At 37.6% G+C, this 23,864-nt stretch overlaps 3 protein-coding genes across 4 annotated transcripts; 2 read left to right on the forward strand and 1 right to left on the reverse strand.

Annotated features, from left to right (window-relative positions):
• Nucleotides 1-825: 825 nt before the first annotated feature.
• Nucleotides 826-5,008, forward strand: LOC139136768 (uncharacterized). The gene is made up of 2 exons (XM_070704593.1): nucleotides 826-1,032; nucleotides 2,826-5,008. Exons 1-2 carry the CDS (start codon nucleotides 899-901, stop codon nucleotides 4,333-4,335), a joined length of 1,644 nt encoding a protein of 547 aa, XP_070560694.1. The 5' UTR covers nucleotides 826-898; the 3' UTR covers nucleotides 4,336-5,008.
• Nucleotides 4,404-7,848, reverse strand: LOC139137810 (uncharacterized). Its single transcript, XM_070706079.1, has 4 exons — nucleotides 7,285-7,848; nucleotides 6,553-6,648; nucleotides 5,229-6,176; nucleotides 4,404-4,430 (listed from the first exon to the last, which is right to left on the reverse strand). The coding sequence occupies exons 1-4, from the start codon at nucleotides 7,726-7,728 to the stop codon at nucleotides 4,404-4,406; spliced, it is 1,515 nt and encodes a 504-aa protein (XP_070562180.1). The 5' UTR covers nucleotides 7,729-7,848.
• An 8-nt stretch (nucleotides 7,849-7,856) lies between these two features.
• On the forward strand, nucleotides 7,857-22,016 carry LOC139136769 (zinc finger protein 665-like). Of its 2 annotated transcripts, none has more exons than XM_070704595.1 (2): nucleotides 7,857-8,089; nucleotides 18,928-22,016. In XM_070704595.1, exon 2 carries the CDS (start codon nucleotides 19,119-19,121, stop codon nucleotides 21,141-21,143), a length of 2,025 nt encoding a protein of 674 aa, XP_070560696.1. In that variant the 5' UTR covers nucleotides 7,857-8,089; nucleotides 18,928-19,118; the 3' UTR covers nucleotides 21,144-22,016. The 2 variants fall into 2 exon arrangements, with proteins under 2 accessions (XP_070560696.1, XP_070560697.1); XM_070704596.1 differs by lacking the exon at nucleotides 7,857-8,089 and adding an exon at nucleotides 9,686-9,795.
• The last annotated feature ends 1,848 nt before the right edge of the window (nucleotides 22,017-23,864 follow it).

Genomic DNA, 23,864 nt, shown 5'->3' on the forward strand with positions numbered 1-23,864 from the left:
AACAGCAATTTATCGACATTTGTCATTTCCCTACTTCCATACTTCACGCCCCCTAATTGGTGATGGCATTTAATATGCAAATTACTAATAAGCTACTGTAAAACTGCAATATGATATTCTGTGGCCAGTTTTCATCAACCTTGGTCAAGTCTACAGAAATATTTTCCTAATTAACAAAGTTTGTGAAATATGCAAATTGGTTATTAGCTGATGTGATATGCAAAATCACTTTCACTATTATATCATATTATTTTCGATGGATATAGCAAGGTTTGTCAACTTTAGATGGGCCAGTAAAGATATCTATCAATAATGAGAGACATACAGGTCTACGAACAGGTTCAACAACACAAAACTTGTACTTGACCTTGAAATCTTTCACATTGTTCCTTTATTAAAATCTTTTGCAAGTTCATAAGATATGCGATCATCCCATATGATACTGTATCTCTGACGATATCTGAACAAATAATTATGCGGATTTAGTACTTGTGCAAGCAACATCTACCAAAAGCTAATCAGTTCTTGCTTTTCTCAAATAGAATCATTGTACCATATTCAATTCTGATCAAAAAGCTGTTTTTTATGATATTGCACTTAAACAGCCGTACACACACAACCTATAAAACAAACATTGGTACTAGCGAATTTGAATGAACACGTGAGCTAGAATCACCGCTACGCATTTGCTATTTGTCAAGGTCGGCATGAATAAATATTACTTAGCTAGGGAGGCTTTGTGGCTTTCTCTAGACTCTCTAGCTAGGTTAGAATTACCCACGCCACACAATGGCCGATTTGCATAAAGATGGCGATGACGTCATAGGCGCAATGCATTGTTGTCCTCAGGGGTACAAGGGTCAGTTTCCAGAACATAAATATTCATGTAAAAGTAAACATGTCGTCAGCGATTCCTGGGGCACAGTTGCGAGGTCGTAAACCGGAAGAGTTGTCTCTAGTAGAGCTGAAGAGATGGCTGAGATGCAGAAAAGGTGCCAGTCTACGAGGGAACAAGCGAGAACTCGTTGAAAGGTATTTTTTTCCAACTCGTATGTTGACTTTTTTACAGATGTGTGGCGTGATGCCTCCACTTTTACAGCTAGTCTCGCGCTGGCCGTGGTTGCTACCGTCATTGCTCCAAAATATGAACATTTTTTTGGAAAGTGATGAAAAATTATCGTTCACATATGTGATTTCACCACAAGTGATTGTACTTTGGGCGTAAGAACTTGAATTTTGTTCTCGACCGACCATTTCTGTGCTAATGTGAAGCTGTAGAGACCACATCGGAGCCACTGCTCTTCAACTACCAGTTTTCGTACGTTGTATGCGGAGAGCCAGGTGTGCCGTTTTTACCTGCTACGTCTAGTAGCCAAAAATGAAAACAAAACATGATTGCACTTGTTTGACTTCCCAAAACATAAAGTGACAGTGAAAGGAGCAGAAAATGCCCATGTCAGCACTGTCGTGCAGACCGTACGGGTTTTGTAGTGTTTTTCCGGTGTCTCACAATGTAAAGGTCAGACGAATAGACTGACCACAGTTCAACTTACATCTTATATCTAATCATAGTAATCTAGCCTGGCGTAAGAGTGTGGGATTTTCTTCCAATTTACATATTGCCGCATTTTGAAAAAACGAAAAAAAAAGCATGATAGAGTGTGTCATGATCTATTTTGCATAACCGTGTAATATGTGCTGTAGAGTGCAATGATGCCATTGCCGCGCGCCATCGAGTGTATATTCTTGAGATCACAGTCCCACCACTGTGCTACGTTTGAGATACTGTACAAGCTGGTGTTTTGATTTTGTGTCAAGGTCAAACCAAAGGGGGGGGGCCAAGGAAAAAAGCAAACAAATGAACAAACAAAAAATAAACAACAAACAAGCATACAATTACATAAATAAATATAAACAGACAAACATCAACAAATAGATAAACAAACAAACATACAATATCATAGAATGTTGAATAAATAACAAACACACAAACAAATAAACAAACAAACAAATGTATCCACAGATGCATACACAGATACATATATATATATATATATATATATATATATATATATATATATATATATATATATATATATATATATATAATGTATGTGTGTAAGTGTAAGAGACAACGGCATATTGGAAAAAAAGATTGAAATGATTGCCTGAACAGCTCATACAACATATTCAACATGTGACGGCAGTGCACTACTCCTATACTTGTAGTGGAACAACAGTTGCATGTTGAATAAGTTGCATGAGCTGTTCAGTCAATCATTTCAATCTTTTTTCAATATGCTGTTGTCTCTTACACTCACACACATACATTATATACACACACACACATATATATATATATATATATATATATATATATATATATATATATATATATATATATATATATATATATATATATTGTTTATGTATGTGTATACATGTTTATTTGTTAGTATGTTTGTTATTTATTCAACATTCTATGATATTGTGTTTGTGTTGTTTATGTATTTGTTTGTTTGTCTGTGTGATTATTTTTATTTATGTATTTGTATGTTTGTATGTTTGTTTATATTTTGTTTGTTTATTCATTTATTTGTTTGTTTATTTTTTCTTTGCCCTCTGTAGTTAAACTAGGTTACACTGACAGCGTCTGAATGGTGTTTTCTCAAAAATAGTTTCTCAATCCTCAAAAGAAGTTCAAAAGTGTATGTATGATATAAAATTTGACTTATTCTTTCAAATTGAATTTCTAAAATGCTATATTGAGATACAGGTCTATGTCTAGATAACTAATGAAGTATCCTTTGTTTTTATTCTCATAGAGTGTACCTGTATATTGGTCATGGATGGGATGAGCAGTACCTGTTTGACCCTGATGGAGTCAACAAAACTGGAGTTTGTAATGTTCCAGTTTCCATGAACACTGTGGAGTCATTGCTCACATACCCTCCTGCAGGTGGATGGACCAGAAATTTGACTAGTCTTCCTGATCTTACAGATAGCACTGTCTTTGACTATTTCATTTCAAAGTGTGATAACTGCCTGAGTACAGCAAGAAAACACAGAGACAGTGGTTGGAATTTCTATAAAAGTAACCATGTAAAGGATATTTTACTTCATGACAGTGAACACCAGTCATTATTACTTATAAAATCAATGGTTGTAAAGTCATATTCCAAAGCTGACAATCCAGTACCCCAAAGTAAACTGTATTCCACCCTAATTCTTTTAAATTTGATTTCTGGTAAAATACTTGGTGGGAAATGTGTTTGTAAAGCAGGGTTGGGTGGGTATTGCAAACATGTAGCAGCCACTGTGTTTGCTGTAATGGATTTCCAGAGATGTGGATTAAGTGAAATACCAGAAACTACAACCAGCACCCAGAAACTACAAACACACCACCATCCTAGTGTATATGGAAACACAGCTGTAAAATTTGACTCAATTGACTGGATAAAACATGACTATGAACGTGACTGTAATTCGGATAGAGTCTGTCGTCCAAGAAAACGGAAAGATAATTATAATGCTTGTCCAACAGAAGAAAAGACTGTCACAAAGGAGAAAGTAAAGCAGCTTGCAGACTTTCTGGATGCCTGTTCTAGATCATCTCATCTTGTTGAGCTTCTTAATTCTAATGATTGTGAACCAGTAAGCAGAAATGTTACACATCAAGGACAGATTGACAAGTCATTGTGTAGCATGACTGAAGTAAATGTTGTTCCATCTTCTAGTATTTCTTGCATGCACTCAGAGGTAGTTAGCCCATGTAGCTGTAATTTAATTTATAATGTTGATAAAAATGATTATGATTTTTATGCTTCGAAAGTAAATATTACAAGTGATGAGTCATCGCGCAGGATAGAAATGTCAACGAGGGGTCAATACAGAAATCCAAATTGGCATTCCCACCGAAAATTAAGAATTACAGCCAGTAAGTTCAAAGATGTTTTCTGTAGACAAAAGTATCCCCCTGATAATTTGGTTGACAGAATAATTAATCCAAAGTCATTTTCAAATAAACATACTACATGGGGCCTTCAGAGTGAACATATAGCTGTAGCCCAGTATGTACAAGATATGGAAAGAAATGGCTACACAGTATCGACAAGAGATATGGGATTGGTTGTTAATCCCAGTTATCCTTTCTTGGGTGCCTCTGTAGATAAGTTTGTGACAATTAAACCACCATGTATTCCTGCTGATAACAGCCCTCAACATGGTTGTGTTGAAGTGAAATCTCTTCTATCAAGTATGCAAAGTATACACCAGAAGAAGCTTCTAAAATGCCTGATACTTTTTTTGAATTTGTTGATAATAAGCTTTCACTAAATCATAATCATAAGTATTATTTTCAGATACAAGGTCAACTGTTCGTGTGTGGCTTAGATTGGTGTGATTTAGTTGTATGGTCCCCATGTGGTTTGCTGTTGAGAGGATACATAAAGACATAGCTTTGTGGAAGAAATGTTGCCAGTACTTGGGGAATTTTATTTTACCTATGTTTTGCCTGAGTTGACAAGACGCAGTGTAAGTAATTAAAAACTGTGTCGGATATTCTAAATTATTTGAAGCCATACAACAATATGTAATAGATGAATCAAACAATTTAATCTGATGTTGATATTTTATCATTATATTTATTGTCTTTATACATACCAGGTATTTTATATGCAAATGCTGATTTATCACAGTGAAAAATATTTTATTATACATACTGTATATACTGTAGAATATGTCTGAATATGCAAATACTGATTTAATACACAATGACAAATAATTTATTTTACATACTGTATATCAGAATATTGAATACATTAATACTGATCTATACACAGTGACAAATAATTTTTGATATATACTGTACATATTGAGGAATGTATGTGAATATTTAATATACAAATACTGATTTATACACTGTGACAAATAATTTTATATAAATACTGTATATACGGATAAATATATCTGAATATAAATTAAGCAATAAATAATCACATAATCTGTCAATTCATATTTCTGAGACTATATTATATTTAGAATTAATTAATTTATATAAGTAGGCATTACAGAAACTCAATATGACAAAAGTGAAGTATTTATTCACTCCCATCATCAATAAGAGGGGGAAGAAAATTTGTTAAATGACAACAAACATGCCAGATCTCATTTAATTGTCTACACAAGGTAATTGGAATAGTCATTTGTAATATTCTGAAATTCTTTACTCTCTCAATTGCCCTTTCAACATGTATTCTCAGACGAGCAATTCTACGAGTTTCAGTTTCCTGTTTAAGTGTCATCTGATTAATTCCTTTTAGAAAAGGAGGATGGTTCACACGAACACCAACAGCGTCAAACAGTTCTTGCACTTCAAAACCTTTATCTGCCATAACATGTACACCAGATAATGTAGAAAACTTCTCAACCAGCCCACATTTCTTTGTTAGCTCTTTGTCTGATACAGAACCAGCATAAAGGTCAGAGATGAAAGCAACTGGCCCATGTGGTAATATACCAACAAGACCTTTGGCAGTGTTATGATTTTTGTACCTTGAAAATGTAATGCTCTGCAATGCTAAAACTACTAGGTGCTCAATGAAAATTTCTGTGCAATCAACAATTAAAAATGTGTCTTCATATCCAATAGAACTAAAAACATGGGGGAGTTTAGAATGAACAAAATTTTTTGATGGCCAGATAGGAAGTTGAGAAAATTTATTATACATGATATTTATCCAGGTTGAAAATATTCTACTTACAGTTGATTCAGAGATGTGAAATCTATGGGCGAGATCTTTTTCTAAATAAGCTTGACGTAGCCTATTAAGTGTAAGAAAGAGTTCATCTGCTGGTGATAAACTCCTCTCTTTCCCCCTTTGTGTAACATAAGATGGATCATTCCCCTTAGTTGTTGATCCCCAATAATTTATTTTCCCATCTGTATTTAAAAAATCAAAAATGGCAAGAAAACAAAAATAATCTGGTAATCCAGTATAAAACTTAAAATCCTCATTACTGCACATAAATCGCCTCAAACCAAAACGTTCGATTTCCAACTGTTGTTCAAGTCTCCTAGTTTTCTCCTTTTCTTCTATCAATTGCCTCTCCAATTCAGCTAATTTGTCACAGGTATGGAATTCCTTTTCCGTAACATTACCAGGTATTTCTGGTACCTGCACAAAAATCAAATGACAAGATCTATTGTTATCCACAGTATACTTCATAATTCATAGACAACACCTCTATAATATATGACACAACAAATCTCAATGCAAATCCCATTGGCACATCATTCAGTGAGCGACAGGAGATCAAAAGCAACAACATGATTCAGAAAGACAATTCACATCTTGTGAGACAAAGAAGAGACTGCATGTACCAACATACTAGTGACTATAATCACGATCACTCCACAAAAGTGACTGTAGTAATAAATCGACCACCACGCTGAATACAAATCATGTTTAATGACTGGAGACTTTTATGATATGATTTTTATTACATTATGAAAATGCTCTGATATAGTCATACGACTGAAGATATTCTTACCCCATATGGTTCTGAGTCTTGTTTAGCTTGTAGACTTCTCAATTTGACAGATAACATGGGTGATTTCTCTCCCTTATCAATGTCATGGCACTCAGGCTGAAAGAAAGGATTGAAAGTGGGTCAATATCACAGCTGACAGAATGTAAACAAAGCTCATTGGACTAAAAATAGCAGGAAACTTTGATTCATATACAAACATTGTAACATATCACACACACAAAGTTTCAATGTTCAATCCCACAGAGGAATCCCTATCAAAAAGTTACACTTTGGACACAATGTTTCGACAGGGGATTCCTAAATAACATACAAAGTTTCAGTGGGGGATTCCCCTTTGTGAGTCTCAGGTCAAACGAGGATTTCGCTGCCGTGAATCCTACTGCTCTTTCCTCCAACTTTGTTTATTGGCGCTCAGATGAGAGCATACGAATAACGAGGCCGCACTCATTTCCATTCAAAATCATTTAAAAAGACGTGAGATTGATTGTCATCGCGCCACTTGAGTATGGCCCCCCAATGGCCCTATGACACAGAAAAGGGATCCATGAGCTATGTGTTTCAAAATTCAACGTCTATGGTGCCAGGTTTTCCTGATACAGTTCGTACCGTAGCGGTAATACATTTTCGCGAAATCTACACAAGTTGATGCCGTAACGAGGTGAAAATGATCACGGTCTGACGGGTTGAAAAGAAAAAGTAACCATGGTCCCTCAAGGGACCGTAGTAACTTACCTCGTTGTTTTTATTGCATTCCTTTCGTTTCAGATCCTCTAATTTTTCCGACAACGTACCGCCGCTACCGTCGTTGTTGTTGTTATTATTGTTTAACGAAAGAGGTGTACGGTTTGGTGGAAGTCCTCTTCGTGATGACTTACGGGGGAATATTTGAATGTGGTTTTGAGGCCATGTGATGCTACCATCGTCGGACTTCTTGGGAAAAATAGTCGGAATGTTCGAAATTTTCGTTTTTGCACCACCCTGAAAGTGTCGGCTGCAAATGCACACATCTGTCAAATCGCTTTGCTTTTTAACGTCCGTTCTCATCAGCAATATTCTTCTTTTCCATATCTTCTGTATATGTTGAGGTTGGTATTTGAGTTTGTAAAACTTTACACCCGGTGATCGCTCATACGACTTTTCAGGACAGTGAGCGATAGCACAAACGTAACGCCCCATAATTTACATGTCAATAGTAACCAACAAAATGGCGGTCTATAGCAACCTAACAACTTGTACCCCTGAGGACAACAATGCATTGCGCCTATGACGTCATCGCCATCTTTATGCAAATCGGCCATTACAACGACTCTCCAGCCAGCTGAGACTAGACCCACACGCTGTATGCCGCCGCCTCCTGATCGAAGACGGAAGGACAGCCTTATAGTGTCCCAGAACTACGTGGATATTTCATCACGAAAGGTGACGCGAAATTTCAAGGAACTTTACTGCCATTGTTAGTGAAAATCACCACAGACCCGAGCCAGCGTATTAGAGGTGCACGCGTTGCTGTGAAAGCCCTTTGTGACCAAATAAATTGGTAAGTGCACAAACGTTTTCAAATTTCCTGTCGAACGCAGTTCACTGAAGAAAATGGCCAAGGTAACTATTGACACGCGCGTGGTGCTGAGATTTTGCCTATGATTGCCAAACGCGTGTCTATAGTCACCTTGGCTATTGCCATGCTATGATTTTTAATGATCATTAATCTGAGATCTTATGATCCCCACATGTTACGTATAATCGCAGGTGCTTTGCTTCGATCACAGTCACTTGTGATCTATTCAGCTCTGAGACTATGCGCCCCATAGACGTGTGTACATATGCCTGATGGGGCGCATAGTCCCAGAGCTGAGTAGATCACAAGTGACTGTGGCTTCGATAGTCGATCAAAGGCTCGGGATCAGGTGTGAAGACGAAAACCAAACTTCTGAAGCAGTAGGGTGTTGTTATTTTTGTATTCGTTTCACATCACGTTTTTTTGCAACACTTCAAAGAGAACTATTAAAATTCTAAGAACATCAGTCTTTCTGCGATGAAAATTCGTGGCCGCCATTGAGTTACACGAGTTCAGTTTTAAAGTTTAAAATGTTATGTAATGTTGGGACAAGCTATTATGTGGCCCCTTATTTTAACAATATAGGAAGCAAAATGTGCGTTGAACAGAGAAATCGGGGAAAATTTGTCGTGATGTTGATCATTAGGGCACAGCATAATTTCATGCTGTATAAGCATTCAATAATATATTATTGCGAATTGTCAGGGCCTGAAAATTTCCCCTTCGACCAGTGACCTGTATTTTTTCACTGGTCCATAGGTAAAATCCACTGGTCTACAAAAATTTGCATAACAATGAGAATGATTCATTTCGCTAACTTACTTGTATGCAAGGTCCTTCTATTTGCATTGCATATGCACTTTCGGATTTCTCAAGTTCTTGTGAAGTAATTTAATTTGTCCATTTTAACTGGTCCACAGAATTTGGAGGAGGGAATTTTACATTCGGGTCCTCAATAAAAAATCACTGGTCCTGACCCTCAGACCAGCGCGGCGTTAGTTTTCAGCCCTCATAATCTGTTGCCATGGAAACAAAAAAAATGGATTTTTTTACAAAAATACATTGATGAGTGTAATGCTATGGCCTGAGGAGTAAATTCACTATGCCAAATACATGTACAAATGGTACACTAAGTTGATATGGTTCATGGGTTACTATGGAAACAAAATTTTGAAAACTTTGGCCTATAATAATCAGGGTTTTACAGTAATTTTATTTTCTGGGAGTCCCTGGGATGCAAGATGTTTGAACAAGGGGGTCCCATCTACAAATCTGGGAGTCCTCAGATATAAGGGAGGCGGGTATCAAAAGACAATTTTGTAACTGCCTTAATTCCCTTAAAACACTACACAAAGGTAATGATACAGTTCACTTTTTATTACTGGTTTTCATGACAGCAACATGAAGTATTTTAATGTGGTATAACATACAATATGCATTACATCACAGTGTTTTACATGACGCAAGATAATTTAGACAGAGTTTTTCAAAGTTTGGTGACTTTAGTATGTTGAAAACACCTTGTCACTGACATGTATTACTGAAATGGTCATTTTATAAACTCTTTACAATCTGCCTACAGCTCCTTCAGCAATAACCTGGCTGCCTGCAAGAAATCAAAGTCATCAATTACAGGACCAACTAGTTTGATAAACATCAACCTGTTACAAAGAATAATGGCCTTGACTGTAAGTCGTAGAGGGTTCAGCCTGTTCCTTGCCCTCTGTTTAATGGCATTCTGCACTGAGAAACCCCTTTCACATGGGGCAGATGACACTGGGATTATTAAAGCAATTTGACCCAGTATGTCAAAGTCAGGATACTCATCCTTAAAATCTGTGATTAATAATTTGACATACTTATCAAATGGAAGAGCAATTCTATGGGATCTTGTAAAATGCTTGAATAAGAGAAAGTGTGACCTTGCTCTGTCAGCATCAATACCTGCTGTACTGTTATAATGATGTAACAAATTGTCAAGTTGGTTTACTCCATACTCTGGCAGATTATTCACATTTTCTGGATATCTATTTGGATTGAACACCACATCAAAACATTCAAGAATATTTAATTCTTCTTCTGGGAAACGATTTTCTAAATTCTGAACAAGTTTATCAATGTATCTTTCCCTCAAACTTCTGAATCTTTGTCTGAGTGGCTGATTGTCAGTTATCTCAACATCATTATACTTATTTTTCTGACCATTTGGGGGAACCTCACCTAGCTCAGTAAGGACTTCTCTCACGGTCTGGGAATCATGTGTAATTGTATTCAAAGTTTCCTTGGTAGAATCAACACTTTTCCTGATATGAGACAAGTTTACTGAGTCTTTCTGAAAAGTCAGACTCAATATTCCAATAACTGTTAGAACATCAATTAGCAGTGCAGAGAACAACACAAACAGGGAGTTTGACATGAATTTCAAGAGCCCGTCCGCTTTACCACCCTTTTTATCACTCTGTAGTGCAAGATAAATGGGCTGAAAAGCAGTGAATATCATCTTTACAGCAGATTCTACTGACAGCCAACGTACCGATGTTGGTTCTGTGATTTGTTTTGCTTTACCGTTTAGTATACATTGTATCTCTCTCAGTTTGTCATATCTGACTGAAGAGTCGCTGAAGTACTTGTACAAAGAATGAATCATGTTATGGTACTCCTTGCAGTAATCTATTTCTTTGCCGGCTTGAGATGCAGCGAGGTTGAGTCTATGAGCAACACAATGTACTTGCACAAGATTTAGGTTACGGCCTTTCACTTAGCGCCCAATCCATTCAAACGACCCGTCATGACAGCGGCGCCGTCAGTGCCAAAGTCCGTATACTTTATGGATATTTTCATCGCAGATTCCCTTTCTAATCAAATAGTCAATCAGTGCAGTTTCAACTCCAGCAGCGGTACAGTCCGTGATATGTTCATTACCTAGAAACGAAATCATCGCTTCACCATTTTCGATGTACCTTACGTAGATGGCGAGTTTCTTGTGAATTGTGATATCGCATGTCTCGTCCAACATTATACCAATGTAGTCACTCGCACTGATGCTATCCATCAGAGACTGGAAATTACGCGTTCGATGCACTCCTCAAATTCCATGACTATTTGAGGTCGTTTATAGTAGTCAATATTCAAACCATTCAGGTTTTGGACATGCATTAAATCTGTAAACACGTCGCACGGGAGATCGCGTTTTGCTATGAGGTAAACGGTACGCAACTGGGCGACATACGACTTCATACTTTCGCTCTGACCTCGGGACTTCAAGTCACTGTGGCTTTACAAGCAGAGGCAAAGTTAGACTTCAATGACAGAATCTGGATGCTCTGAACATGATTTCTTGAATCTTGGTGCCGAGTAAGGGTAGAGTTCTGAAAATTAGAACACAGGGGTTTCATTAAGAGCCGGCAGCCGGCGAAATTGACCGGTTACTCTCACGATTTCGCCGGCTACTTTTTTGAATTTTGAATTCTTTCATAGCTAAAATATTTTTTACCTTCTGAAATGATACGGACAAGTTTCACAAGCTGTGTAATCAAACGTTTTAATGGCTTTTATGTGAAACAAAATTTTGAAGACGAGCGACTACTACGATCGCCTTGTACTACGATCACGGTCCCTCCAGGAGGGACCGTGCTACGATGCAGCACGGTCTTGCGTATACTGCCTCAATAAAAATCGGAATTGCAACGGACGATTCCATTGGTTACCTGAATTGCTGATTGCTATGAGTGACCTTTATATACGCCAATGGAAACGGGCATACTACACCTGTCAGCCGTCGTTAGCTCGACTCAAAATGGTCGATGAACAAATGAAGACGGAAGCGATCGCAAGGCCAGGCTTCGCTGTACGATCCTCGGTTTTGAAGTGGACCAAGAAACAAGAGAAGGATAATTACGTGGATTTAAACTGTTTTCGAAGGCAATGACCTGATTTTTTTCTCACGAAAAAACTTCCCGATTACAGTTCGAATTTTAGTAAGCCGACGTGCGTTGCACTGCGGTAGGCTTAGATGTGAAGGTATATAACCAGCTGGACGTATGATATGTACTGCTTTTCGGTCTATCGAAGCCAATAAGAATGTCGCCCAGAGTGGTTAAAATACGATCAGACCTCTAAATTCACTTCAAAAACGGTCGTCAGGTTAAATCCAAATGTGAGTTTCTGAACGTACAAATTTTCATATCCTATATCAAGGTTCTTACTTTGCATACCCATATAGTCAAATAACCTTGAGAGTCTTTGATTCTATTTGTGCAATATGGTAATGATTGTCATTTTTTATCATTATTGGTATATAAATTATCCTTTTTACCTCCCCAGTGGTATAAAAGTTTTTCATCTGCAGATTTCCATACCAAACATCAAGGTTCTTAATTTTAAGCATAACATTATACATTAATGAAAAGTGTCTCATTTACTGTGCTTAAAATATGAGTTTTTCATCCAGGATGGCATCAACAAGGGGGATTTTCCCCCTTTACCAGAAAATTTCGGGGCGCATTTCACCAGTTCATGTGTTCTACTTGTACCTCTAAGGTGTTACTGGCACCATTTCATTGGGGAGAGTGGTCCCCCTTGACAAATAAATTGGGGTGCCAACATTTCAACAGAGCTAGAGGGGTAATCCCCTATCCCCCTGTCTAGATGTAACACTGTATAATATCATCTACATATCAAATTTATATCATTAATAATTATGAATTATTATAGTTTACCTCCTAAAAGCATAGAGGCTCTAAAAACGTCAGTTTTCTTTGTTCAAAATATCGTCAACATTACCACATTTTATCATTTTTAATTATGATTAATCATATTTAGGCCTAATCTCCCAGGTAAAATGGCTTGTATGATATTAACACAAATTGCCCTGGAACATGCTGATAATTATCCTGAAAAACTAGAAATTAAAGTGACTGTGAGCTGTAAAAAGTGAATTTTAGCTCATTTTTTAGGGTTTTCGGCCTTCGGCCGAGAGGGGCAACATCCCCTCCCGTACCCTCCCCCGACGACGACCGCTTTGTGGTCTGGCCGCTGCAAGCCGCCTACTTTTCCATCATGGCCCCCTACTTCAAAACTTAATGAAACCCTGGAACATCCATCCGTAAAAGGATTCTTTGAATTAGCTTTCATACATACGTCGCACGTCATTACATTTCCATCTTCGAAATAACGCAACCATTTAAACTTGTCTAGCCAACTTTTTTGGAATGTACGGCCCTTCTTTGGCAAATTCGGTAGGGTTCCATCAGATTTATCCGAATCGCCTGGCGTCGCTGCTTTCTCCGATACCGTATCTGAATTGTGAAGCCGGCCTCTGCTGGTACCAGCACTACCGCCAAAGAATTTTCTGAGATCGGACTGACGTGGTTGTTTTGCAGCCGCCATGATTAAAACATGCCTGATTCTTTGTTATGGACTCTAACACGATTGTCCAATCAAAGGGCGGTTTTCACAACGAAAGCAGTCCCAATATCGGAACACGTTCATGATACATGTGATAAGCATTGACCGTTGGTGATGTATGTTACAAGGTATCCGATTGGTAATTTGAAACAGCAGCCGAAATCTATCATGCGTCATAGTACCGCGATTTTCCATATAAGGAAGTTGCATTTTGAACAGACCAATGATCTTTGCAAATGTGTGGACATTCCATTTCATGGAGGGACGGCCAGTGACTGTACGGATGTGCATGTGTGCGTTTATTTTCTGCGTCCCATGGGACGCAACATTTATTTTTTTAGCGTACGGGTCGAGGTTTTATGCGTCAGAGACGCAATATCTTGCGTCATGTAAAACCCTGAATAATAATCCAGAGTAGCGGGAGCAAGTAATAAAGATACAAAAATGAAACTATTTCATCATTTAATTTAATAATTTATTTAAAAAAAATCATCTTGACTGCAATCTTGACTGTCATGTAAAAGTCAAACACCTCACCACATAACACACTTGTAGATGTACATCACAAATTGTAAATGAAATAAACCTATTTTGAGTATGAGCTGCGTAATACAGCTTCAATTACCCCTTTACCTGGTAAGTCAGTAAAAAGTGGTATGGAGCCAAAACCACATGTACTTTTACCCACTCGGCTTGGTTTTAAAGTCATGTTTACTTTACCTCTGTCTTCAGGGACCTTCAACTCTTCAAGTCTTTGTTAATATGCACCACCTGAGACATGTTTTGCTTTTAATACCACTACTTTTAACAAACTTGACCTGATGATGAAATATGAACTTGGCGGGTAAAGGGTTAAATATGGAAAGACAAGTAATAAACAGAGATTCTTTAGTGTTAGATGAGTAGCCATCAGCTGACTATATTAGCATACTTTAATTCCAGTTACCACTACTTGTAAAAACACTGCCAGTATAGACATCTCTTCGTGATTCTGTCACTTAAACAACTGGAATAGTTGTGTTAATAAATATCGCCAAATTTCCACTTGACCTCAGCTTGTTTTCTCACAAGAATTCCAGAGTTTTCAACCCATAAACAACATTTTGAGTATTATTAAATGAAAGGCAAAGTGCCCACATGTTCATTGTATTGGATACACACATGTAAAACCTTAATCAGCTGCGACACTGAAGTGCGTCATTTGCATTTAATAAGTCACATGACCGAACACCTTTGTGGAAATGTAAAGTTTTGACACAATAAATCGGCGAGAAGTACAAAACCAACATAATAGAACATATACCCTCAAAAAAATAACATCAGACAGTTGAAAATATCTTCAAAACTTCAAATCTTTACTCTGGTGACTGCATATGACTGATACTTGCCCAGGGTATGTGAAAATTCACTGTCAGGTAATTCTCTGCACTCACGTTGTAAGTCTTGCATGCCAAACTCAACCTGTGTCTATGCTTAATTGATCCATGCACAAAGTGCACCGTGAGTTGTGAAGCCGCGGGCTGTGAGTAACCGCAGGTTACAAGGTCTGGCAAGAACTAACTGCTCAGGAATATGATGACATCAAAAGTAGGCTTTCTTTCCTATGCTAATACAAAAAAAAAAAAAGAAATGTTTCTGGTCAGGCCTTTCTTTAAAAAATGGTGCGGCGACGCGGCTTTTTTTTTTTTTTTTTTTTTTTTTTTTTTTCCTCCTCCTCAAGGGAGGGAGCAGGGTCAGTTAAAGCGCCAAAGCTTAGCGGCTAATTTGCATAATCATTTGCATATCATTAATTTATATTTGCATATGGATGTAAGCTTGCACATGCATCCACACATACATGTACACTCACAACAAAATGCAATGGTAACACAAAAGTGTGCAGTTTGAACATCATGGAAACTCTTTATTACACTTAAATAAATCATCACAGTATTGTAATTACAATTGCAATTAAAACAGAAGATTCAGATTGAAACTTTGAGAGCAAGAAATGGTTCGTCTCATTGGAGTTTCATTAATACATATATTGCTAATAAATTGTCAAAACTTGCCAACAAAGAGGAAAATTCACAAGTTTAAGCTTTACACAATTCAAATGCAATTGAATTTTATATCATTTTTGAACGACAAACACCGCGAATAATTTTTCATCACGGGATAGATTTCAACCAGCGGGGCCCCCCCCCCCCCCCCGGCCCCCCTCCCCGCATAACTTCTACTTCCACTGAACATCGTCGTTCGATTCTTGATTTTAAAAATACCAACAAGATGATCACAAGACATGAACTAAGTACAACTAGAATCCCTCGAAAATCAGGTGTAAAATCTTTCAGAGAACGTGTCAGAGAGGAACCACACGCGACGCCAGGATCAATGTCAACATGTTATGAACCTGTCGACCAACATGGCCGCCGCCATATTGAAATTTATGCAATGTGAACTCGATCGCGATCGTGATCGTACTCAGACAAAACTCATCGTTGTACAATCATAATCAACCTCACCAGTCAACTCTTGTTTCTTTTGCGGTCCATTTCGTAGATCAAAGCATGGAATGTGATCAAAGGCCCTGCTAGTGCTACACTGCCTACCTCTGTGAACACTTGTCCGCGATGTATACTGTCTTTGTTGGTCGTAATAGTCGTTCTGGAATGAAAATTTGTGAACAACCCAGCCGATTCTTCTATTGTTTTAACGTTCCTCTCAACACTTCCGGACAACTTATCTGATGCATACCATACTTCACACCTTCCACTCTTTCACCAGGTTAAAAGTTGCAGTGAGCGCTTATGTGTAGACAATGCAGGCATCAGCTGGTAGCTACGCAGAGCGTGTGAACTCAGGATGGCGGGAATATTTTAAAGCGTAGCGGGGAGAATCAAAGCGTAGCGGGGGGGGGGGGGGGGAGGCGAAATCGTAGCGGGACCGCTATGGCCTGGGGATAACACGAGTTTTGTAGTTTTATCAATATAGTAACATTTAAACTGTTCATGCAGTCACTGATCATGTGCCCCAAAGGATTTTCTTTCTCTTCAGCCGTTTGGTTTGGTGTTATAGTAATCAGTATGTAGTTTGCCACAGCCGCCGGCCTCAAACCAGAAAAAAAAGGGTGACGCGCTGTTGTTCAAGTGACGCGCGCGCTGACCAAAACATTTCTTTTTTTTTTTTTGGCCTAATACAAATAACTTTGAACCACCATCCATTAACAACTATAATGTGTTTCTCTGCATGTATGCCAAAAAAATATGCTTGTTAAAATCTACGATGGGCATATAAAGCACAACCATTTATTGCCAGGTCGTAGTTAAAATCTACGATGGGCATATACATGTAAAGCACAACCATTTATTGCCAGGTCGTAGGCAGTCAAATAGGGCAAAAAGGCTTAGCTTTGTGGGAATGGTGCACAAACCTGTAAAATTAAACTCTGTAGAGGATGTTGACGATAGACAATTGCAAGCAATGGAGCAATCTGATAAATGAGAGATTGCAATATTCAATCAGTAAATTCATGGTCTTCGGTTTCAGGCTATGCATTGCCAATTTTTTTCAAAACATACTCAATGGAATTGAGCATTTCCTGCTGTTTTTATGGGCCCAAGCCTTGCTGCTTGGAACCCTTTTGGTTTTACTTTTATTCTTCTTCTTCCTCATCTTCTTCTTCTTCTGTAACTTTTTTGTCACTCTTGATCTCAGAAACCGCAAAGCAACTTCTCAAACTTGCAGGGCTAATAGTTACTTGTGAGTAGTCGTGCATATTATCCTTAAATTTTTTATTGGTCATGTGACCTGGCGGCCATATTAGATTTTCTAAAAACCTGAAAAAATGGCTTCTCCAGAAAACTTAGGGTATAGCAAATTTGAAATTTTTTGTATATAGCAAGCATGACCTTAGGTCTTCAGAATTTGCAAATAAAATAGTGGTCACTCGACTTACTGGCCACCATATTGAATTTTCAAAAACTGGCAATTTAATCTTTAAAAATCTTCTCCAGAACCAACACACCGATTGAACAGAACTCTTACTTGTGTCATCCTTAGTGTGATCTCTTTCAAGTTTGCAAAAGGCATTTGGATCAGTTGCGTGGCTTGTCCGCATATTGGATTTTGCGAAAATTTAATCTTTAAAAATCTTCTTCTCCAGAACCAACACTCTGATTGATATGACATTTCACTCTTGTCATCCTTAAAGTGACCGATTTCAATTTAGTGAACAGCAGTTTGATTGGTCACGTGATTTGGTAGCCATAATGGTAACCGCTTGGGCCCCACAAATGCTGCTTGCAGCCTAATTTTCTATTTCTTGTTGTCATACTGTTGGAGGTCAAGGCAGGACGATTTTCTTTCAATGCAACTTTTGTGGATGAATGACACAATCATTCAGTTGAGTTCAAAAGGCTATTTTTTAGATGCCTCACCTACGTAGATGAATATTTAAGAAATGTGCGGTTACATCAAACATATTTTCGAAGCATTCCCTTGGATAGTACATATAGCATGTTGGTTCTAGCAAGACCTCTTAGCCTGGGGGTTATTTGTGGCTTTGCCGCTCACAGCGCAGCCTGTGTGCCAATCAAGTGCAGATCCTGATCGAAGGTCTGGTGTTTGAAACTTAATAGCTGTAAGTTTGCCATAGAGACGTGTACTTTTACAATCCCATAATCCTTTGAATTTGAATGATTGCAAATGCAGTAAAATGGCACTATTGATAACTTTTTATTCTGAACCATTTTTGCACTCACTGTCCACTTAAATCATACTTTGATTTTAAAATGTACTTTGTAATTGAACTGCTTTTGTTTGTGGACACACAATGTTTTGTAAATTAACTATATATGCAAACTGAATAGCTTTTTCAGTCGTTATGAAAGTCTTATTCATCCCTAGTCCTCATTTACCTATAATGAGGTTATTACGAAAATACCCCAAAGGATGCACGAGGACATTGGCGCAGCGTATCGCCCGATGCGCAGTGCCAATGTCTGAGTGCATCCTTTGCGGTATTTTCGTAATAACCTTATTATTATACATCTTACATACCTGATCGGGGCATCAAAATGTCGGAGTAGTGACCATTTTCGTGCAATGTCAACAATTTTTCTTCCGATTTTATCGCGCAGTGTGGAACGCTACCTCGGACGCGCTTCTGCAAGTTTTGGAGTGTGTGCACTACACACATACGTACGTACAGAGCGTGCGCGAGACTTGTTCTGGCACTCGTCCAATGGGTCCCTTGAAACCGTTCTACAGTGAACGCGCAGATACAGCTGCAGGAGATGGGGTGCCTTGAAACCGTACGTGTTACGGAACTGGTGCAAGTTCCGTACGGCTTTTTTAGCGCACGCTAAATTCTATTGTTCTCGATGGTAGATGTATAGTAATTTAATGTACACTACTATTTTCTCTATCTTCAGTTGTGTTCCACATCATTGACATCCTGATTCAAGATTGTAACGGTAAAGAAACAATCCTTTTGATGAGTAACATAACAAGCTGAGAAGAGAATTACATCCAAAGGCAAGACATTCGTAGAGAGAGTCTTGGAAAATATTTGCAAGGTTAAGATTTGAGGAATCTCAATTAGAGACCACACCAGACCATTTAGATGGACAGGATGTTCTGCAACAATCCAAGTCAAGGCAGTTTTGCAAGTCACATAAGAATGCACACCGGTGACAGACCTCGATGGGAAACATTTGTACAGCAATGGAATTTGGAGAGCTGCATTAGAACCAACATGGTTGAAATACCATTTGAATACAAAGATGGTTGTGAAACATTCATAGGTCAAGGCGAAGATTATGGTAAAACATTTGTACAGCAATGGAATATGGAGAGTTACAATACCGGTAGAACCAACATGGTTGAAATACCATATGAATACAAAGATGGTTGTGAAACATTCATAGGTCAAGGCGAAGATTATGGTAAAACATTTGTACAGCAATGGAATATGGAGAGCTACATTAGAACCAACATGGTTGAAATACCATTTGAATGCAAAGATGGTTGTGAAACATTCATAGGTCAAGGCGGACTGGATACACACGAAAGATTTCACACAGGTGAAATGCCATATGAATACACAGAGTGTGGCCAAACATTTGTACAACAAAAGCATGTGAATAGCCACTTAATAATCCACAGCGATGAAAGACCATTTCGATGTGAAGAATGTGGTAAAACATTTCTACGGAAAAGCCATTTGAACAGGCACTTTCTAATCCATACAGGTGAAAGGCCTTTTGAATGTAAAGAATGTGGTAAAACCTTTAGAGTAAATGACTCCCTGAAAAAGCACACAAGAACTCACACTGGTGAAAAGCCATTTGAATGCAAAGAATGTGGTAAAATGTTCAGAGAGAACAGCACACTGAAAAAACACGAAAAAATTCACACTGGTGAAAGGCCATTTCAATGTAAGGAATGTGGTAAAACATTTATGGATCAAAGCACCTTGAAAAATCACAAAAGAATTCATACTGGAGAAAAACCATTTGATTGTAAAGAATGTGGTAAAACATTTGTAAAGAAAAGCTGTTTAAACAGCCACCTTCTAATCCATACAGGTGAAAAACCATTTGAATGCAAAGAATGTGGTAAAATGTTCAGAGATAAAAGTAAACTGAAGATGCACTCAAGAATTCATACTGGTGAAAGGCCATTTGAATGTAATGTATGTGGTAAAAGATTTGTACGCCAAAAGTCTCTGAGTAGCCACTTTCTAATCCACTCAGGTGTAAGGCCTTTTGAATGCAAAGAATGTGGTAAAACATTTAGACATCAATGTACTCTGAAGGCACATACAATAATTCATACCGGTGAAAGGCCATTTAAATGCAAAGAATGTGGCAAGACATTTACACAGAAAACCCATTTAAAAAGCCACTTTCGAATCCATACAGGTGAAAAACCATTTGAATGCAAAGAATGTGGTAAAATCTTTACAGAGGGTAGCACTCTGAAGAAGCACACAAAAATTCATACTGGTGAAAAGCCATTTGAATGTAATGAATGTGGTAAAACGTTCAGCGGAAACGGTCCACTGAAAACACACAAAAAAGTTCACACTGGTGAAAGGCCATTTCAATGTAAAGAATGTGGTAAAACATTTAGAGATCAAGCCACAGTGAAAAATCACAAAAGAATTCATACTGGTGAAAGACCATTTGAATGTAAAGAATGTGGTAAAACGTTCAGAGGAAGCAGTGTTCTGAAAACACACAAAAAAGTTCACAGTGGTGATAGGCCATTTCAATGTGAAGAATGTGGTAAAACATTTAGATATAAAGCCACAGTGAAAAATCACAAAAGAATTCATACTGGTGAAAGACCATTTGAATGTAATGAATGTGGTAAAACATTCAGAGATAACGGTGCACTGAAAACACACAACAAAGTTCACACTGGTGAAAGGCCATTTCAATGTGAAGAATGTGGTAAAACATTTAGAGATCAAGGCACATTGAAAAATCACAAAAGAATTCATGCTGGTGAAAGACCATTTGAATGTAAAGAATGTGGTAAAATGTTCAGAGAAAAGCGTGCACTGAAAAGGCACAAAAAAGTTCACAAAAGTCATTCTACTGCGAACAATGTGATAAAACATTTAGAGATCAAGGCAGAGTGAAAAATGATTCATAGTGGTGAAAGACCATTTGACTGCAAAGAATGTGGTAAGACATTTGTACAAAAAAGTGAATTGAATATCCACATTCTCATCCATGGGTGAAAAGACATTTCACTTTATACATGTATTTAGTTGATCTTCAGTGAATTTGCTAAAGCTACCATCTGTGCATGTGCATAATAAAGGACAATTGCAAAATGTGAGCTGAAGAATCAAAACCGACACCATCTTGTTTCTCAGTCTGGTCCGATTTTTTATGTATTAAATGTTTCAAAGTCATTTTAATATGTTTCATAAGTATAAAGTTGACAGTGATGGTACTTTTGCCGCCGTCGTGTATTTTTTAGTATGAAAGGTGCCTTTGATCGACTGGAGAATGATGGCCTTCGCAGCCTGTAATCACAGGATGCCGGCAAGAAAGTGGTTCAACATTCAAACATCAAATTTTGTTGAAAAGGTCTCTCCATTCATGGAAAACCATTACAATGCAAATAATTTGGTAGAACATTTAGTCATCAAATCACACCAGGGAATCACAAAAAAATCAATTAAAGCCGCACTTTTTAATCCCAGGTTCTCGCATTAGTGGCGTTCTCCTCCTAGTCAAACATTTGGCCAGTACGATGTTTGATTTCTATAACATTGATTACACAAACTGATCTCAACCTTTTGGCACATTTTGCTAATCCTGCGAACAGAGTTTATACAAGCGTTTGATTGACGGTTGGTTCAAATCGCCAACGGTCATTGATTCCCCACCACAAACGCTCGAATTTCCTAAAAAATTGTCTTTCAGTCGTGTTAGACTTTGAATATAACCACAGAGTTCGATCGGTAGCAACTTCGCGCTGACCGCTTGGCAGTCTGTGTTTTTGGAGCTGGGAACCAAGATCGTTTTTAGCATGGGAAAACTAAAAGTGTCATTTTCTGGAGCGTGTGCCCGCGTGTTGCCTGTTTGGTGTCCACTTACACAATGAACGTCGCCATAGCTTCATACCCTTTTAAAGGGAGGCTCCGCCTTTAAAGACCATTTTAATGCAATGGATGTAATTAATATGTTTTCTAGTCCACATCTGCCTATCAGTGCAAGTAATGAGAATTCATCACTGTCAAATACTGTTAAAAGCTTTAAAGTGTTTGAATGTTAAGATATACTTAAAAGATATTCTCTTTGGAATCAGTATCAGATATAAGCCCCTTTCTAGAACACGTCAATCAATGGTCCCTTTCCAGAACACACGTCAATCAATGTGGCTGAAAACTATACAAATGTAGGGGTGTCCCAAAGGCCATACAAGCTAAATAGGTATTAAACCATTTTTAGCTACTATAGACTATAGTCTATAGAAGCTATTGGGATGGGTATCCGTCCGCGCCGTCGTCGTCAGTCTGTATGTATGTATGTATGTATGTATGTATGTATGTCCGTTTGTGAGGCGTCCGTCCACTCAAATATCTTGAGAACCGCAGTACTTACTGATTTGATATTTGTTGTGTAGATGAAAAATATGATTTTGAGAAACTATTTTTTTTAATTTTTGATATTGTTGAAAATCGGCAAATTAATGCCAAAAAGGTGTTTTTGGTAAAAAATCTCTTCTTCATAACCGCTGGTCAGACAGCTTTGTTATTTTGGTATACAGGTCCCTAGGGATAACCCAACTTAGATTTGTTCAAATTGTGATGAAATATGCAAATGTGTATTTTTAAGGAATTTTTTTGTCATTTTTGGTCAAAGTTTGACTTACATTGTATGTAATTCTTGTACTGTATAAACCCTATCAATTCACCCAGAAAAAAATAATTAATATGATTTTAAATAATTGAATTAATTAGGAAATCATCAAAGCCAAAATAATTTTAGTGTGGAATTATCAGAAAGTTCAACTTTTTTTGACAGTTCATAGTGAATTGAGGATTAAAACATGTAAAGGCAACTTTCCTGAATCCCAACTTTGATATATTCTGAACCACCATTTATGTTATCTAAAAGAATTGCTCATAATAGTTTGTCATGATAGGGTGGTCAAATAAATAGAGATAGAGAAAGTTCTAATTTCCATTTATGGTTGACTTGGTAAGGATAAAATAAAATTACTTTTTGAGGAAAAAAATAGAGTGGTCAATTAAAAGAGTGGTCAAAGTGATAGGGTTTTTATGGTAAAGCTGCCCCCCCCACCCCCCCCCCCCCGGTAAGATTCCTCATGTGCTATTTATAGCAATTATGCAATCTGTGTAAACAGTGCAATGAAAGTGTAACATGATTCCTTATAATGCTTTTGATGACCTTGAACTTCTTAAGTTTCAAACATTTGTCTCTTCAGTGTGCTTTCTCTGAGTACGTACAGTCTCAACTTATTCAACAGAACTTACTTACAATGTTAATTTGAAAGTTAAAATGTGCTTGGTTAATAGGATGAAAATACTGATATTAAAAGATAACCTGAGCTCAAGATTCTTTATAACCTGACAGATATGCTGTTTTTTTATGACGTAAATCTTGATTTAAGCAAGTCTTGTTTACTTTAATTAGAATGTAATTAACTCTCGTTTATTTGCTATTATAGACTAATATAGTCTGATGAAATATGCAAATCTGTATTTTTACGGAATTTTTTTCCATTTTTGGTCAGGCATCCTGAAATGAGCTATCAAAGATATCCACCTTCTTCATCAATACATGTGCACAAAATCTCTACATAACACAGCAGAGCTCTGTCA

Source organism: Ptychodera flava, chromosome 7 (assembly GCF_041260155.1).
Source record: "Ptychodera flava strain L36383 chromosome 7, AS_Pfla_20210202, whole genome shotgun sequence".
NCBI lineage: Eukaryota > Metazoa > Hemichordata > Enteropneusta > Ptychoderidae > Ptychodera > Ptychodera flava.

What these genes read in the sequence shown, in the direction of transcription:
- LOC139136768 (XM_070704593.1), top strand. Translation starts at nt 899, where the DNA reads ATGTCGTCAGCGATTCCTGGGGCACAGTTGCGAGGTCGTAAACCGGAA. An exon ending in AAGCGAGAACTCGTTGAAAG is followed by an intron (nt 1,033 to 2,825) that starts GTATTTTTTTCC and finishes TTATTCTCATAG; the next exon opens with AGTGTACCTGTATATTGGTC.
- LOC139137810 (XM_070706079.1), bottom strand. Translation starts at nt 7,728, where the DNA reads ATGGGGCGTTACGTTTGTGCTATCGCTCACTGTCCTGAAAAGTCGTAT. An exon ending in AATGCAATAAAAACAACGAG is followed by an intron (nt 6,649 to 7,284) that starts GTAAGTTACTAC and finishes CCTTTCTTTCAG; the next exon opens with CCTGAGTGCCATGACATTGA. An exon ending in AAGACTCAGAACCATATGGG is followed by an intron (nt 6,177 to 6,552) that starts GTAAGAATATCT and finishes ATTTTTGTGCAG; the next exon opens with GTACCAGAAATACCTGGTAA.
- LOC139136769 (XM_070704595.1), top strand. Translation starts at nt 19,119, where the DNA reads ATGGACAGGATGTTCTGCAACAATCCAAGTCAAGGCAGTTTTGCAAGT.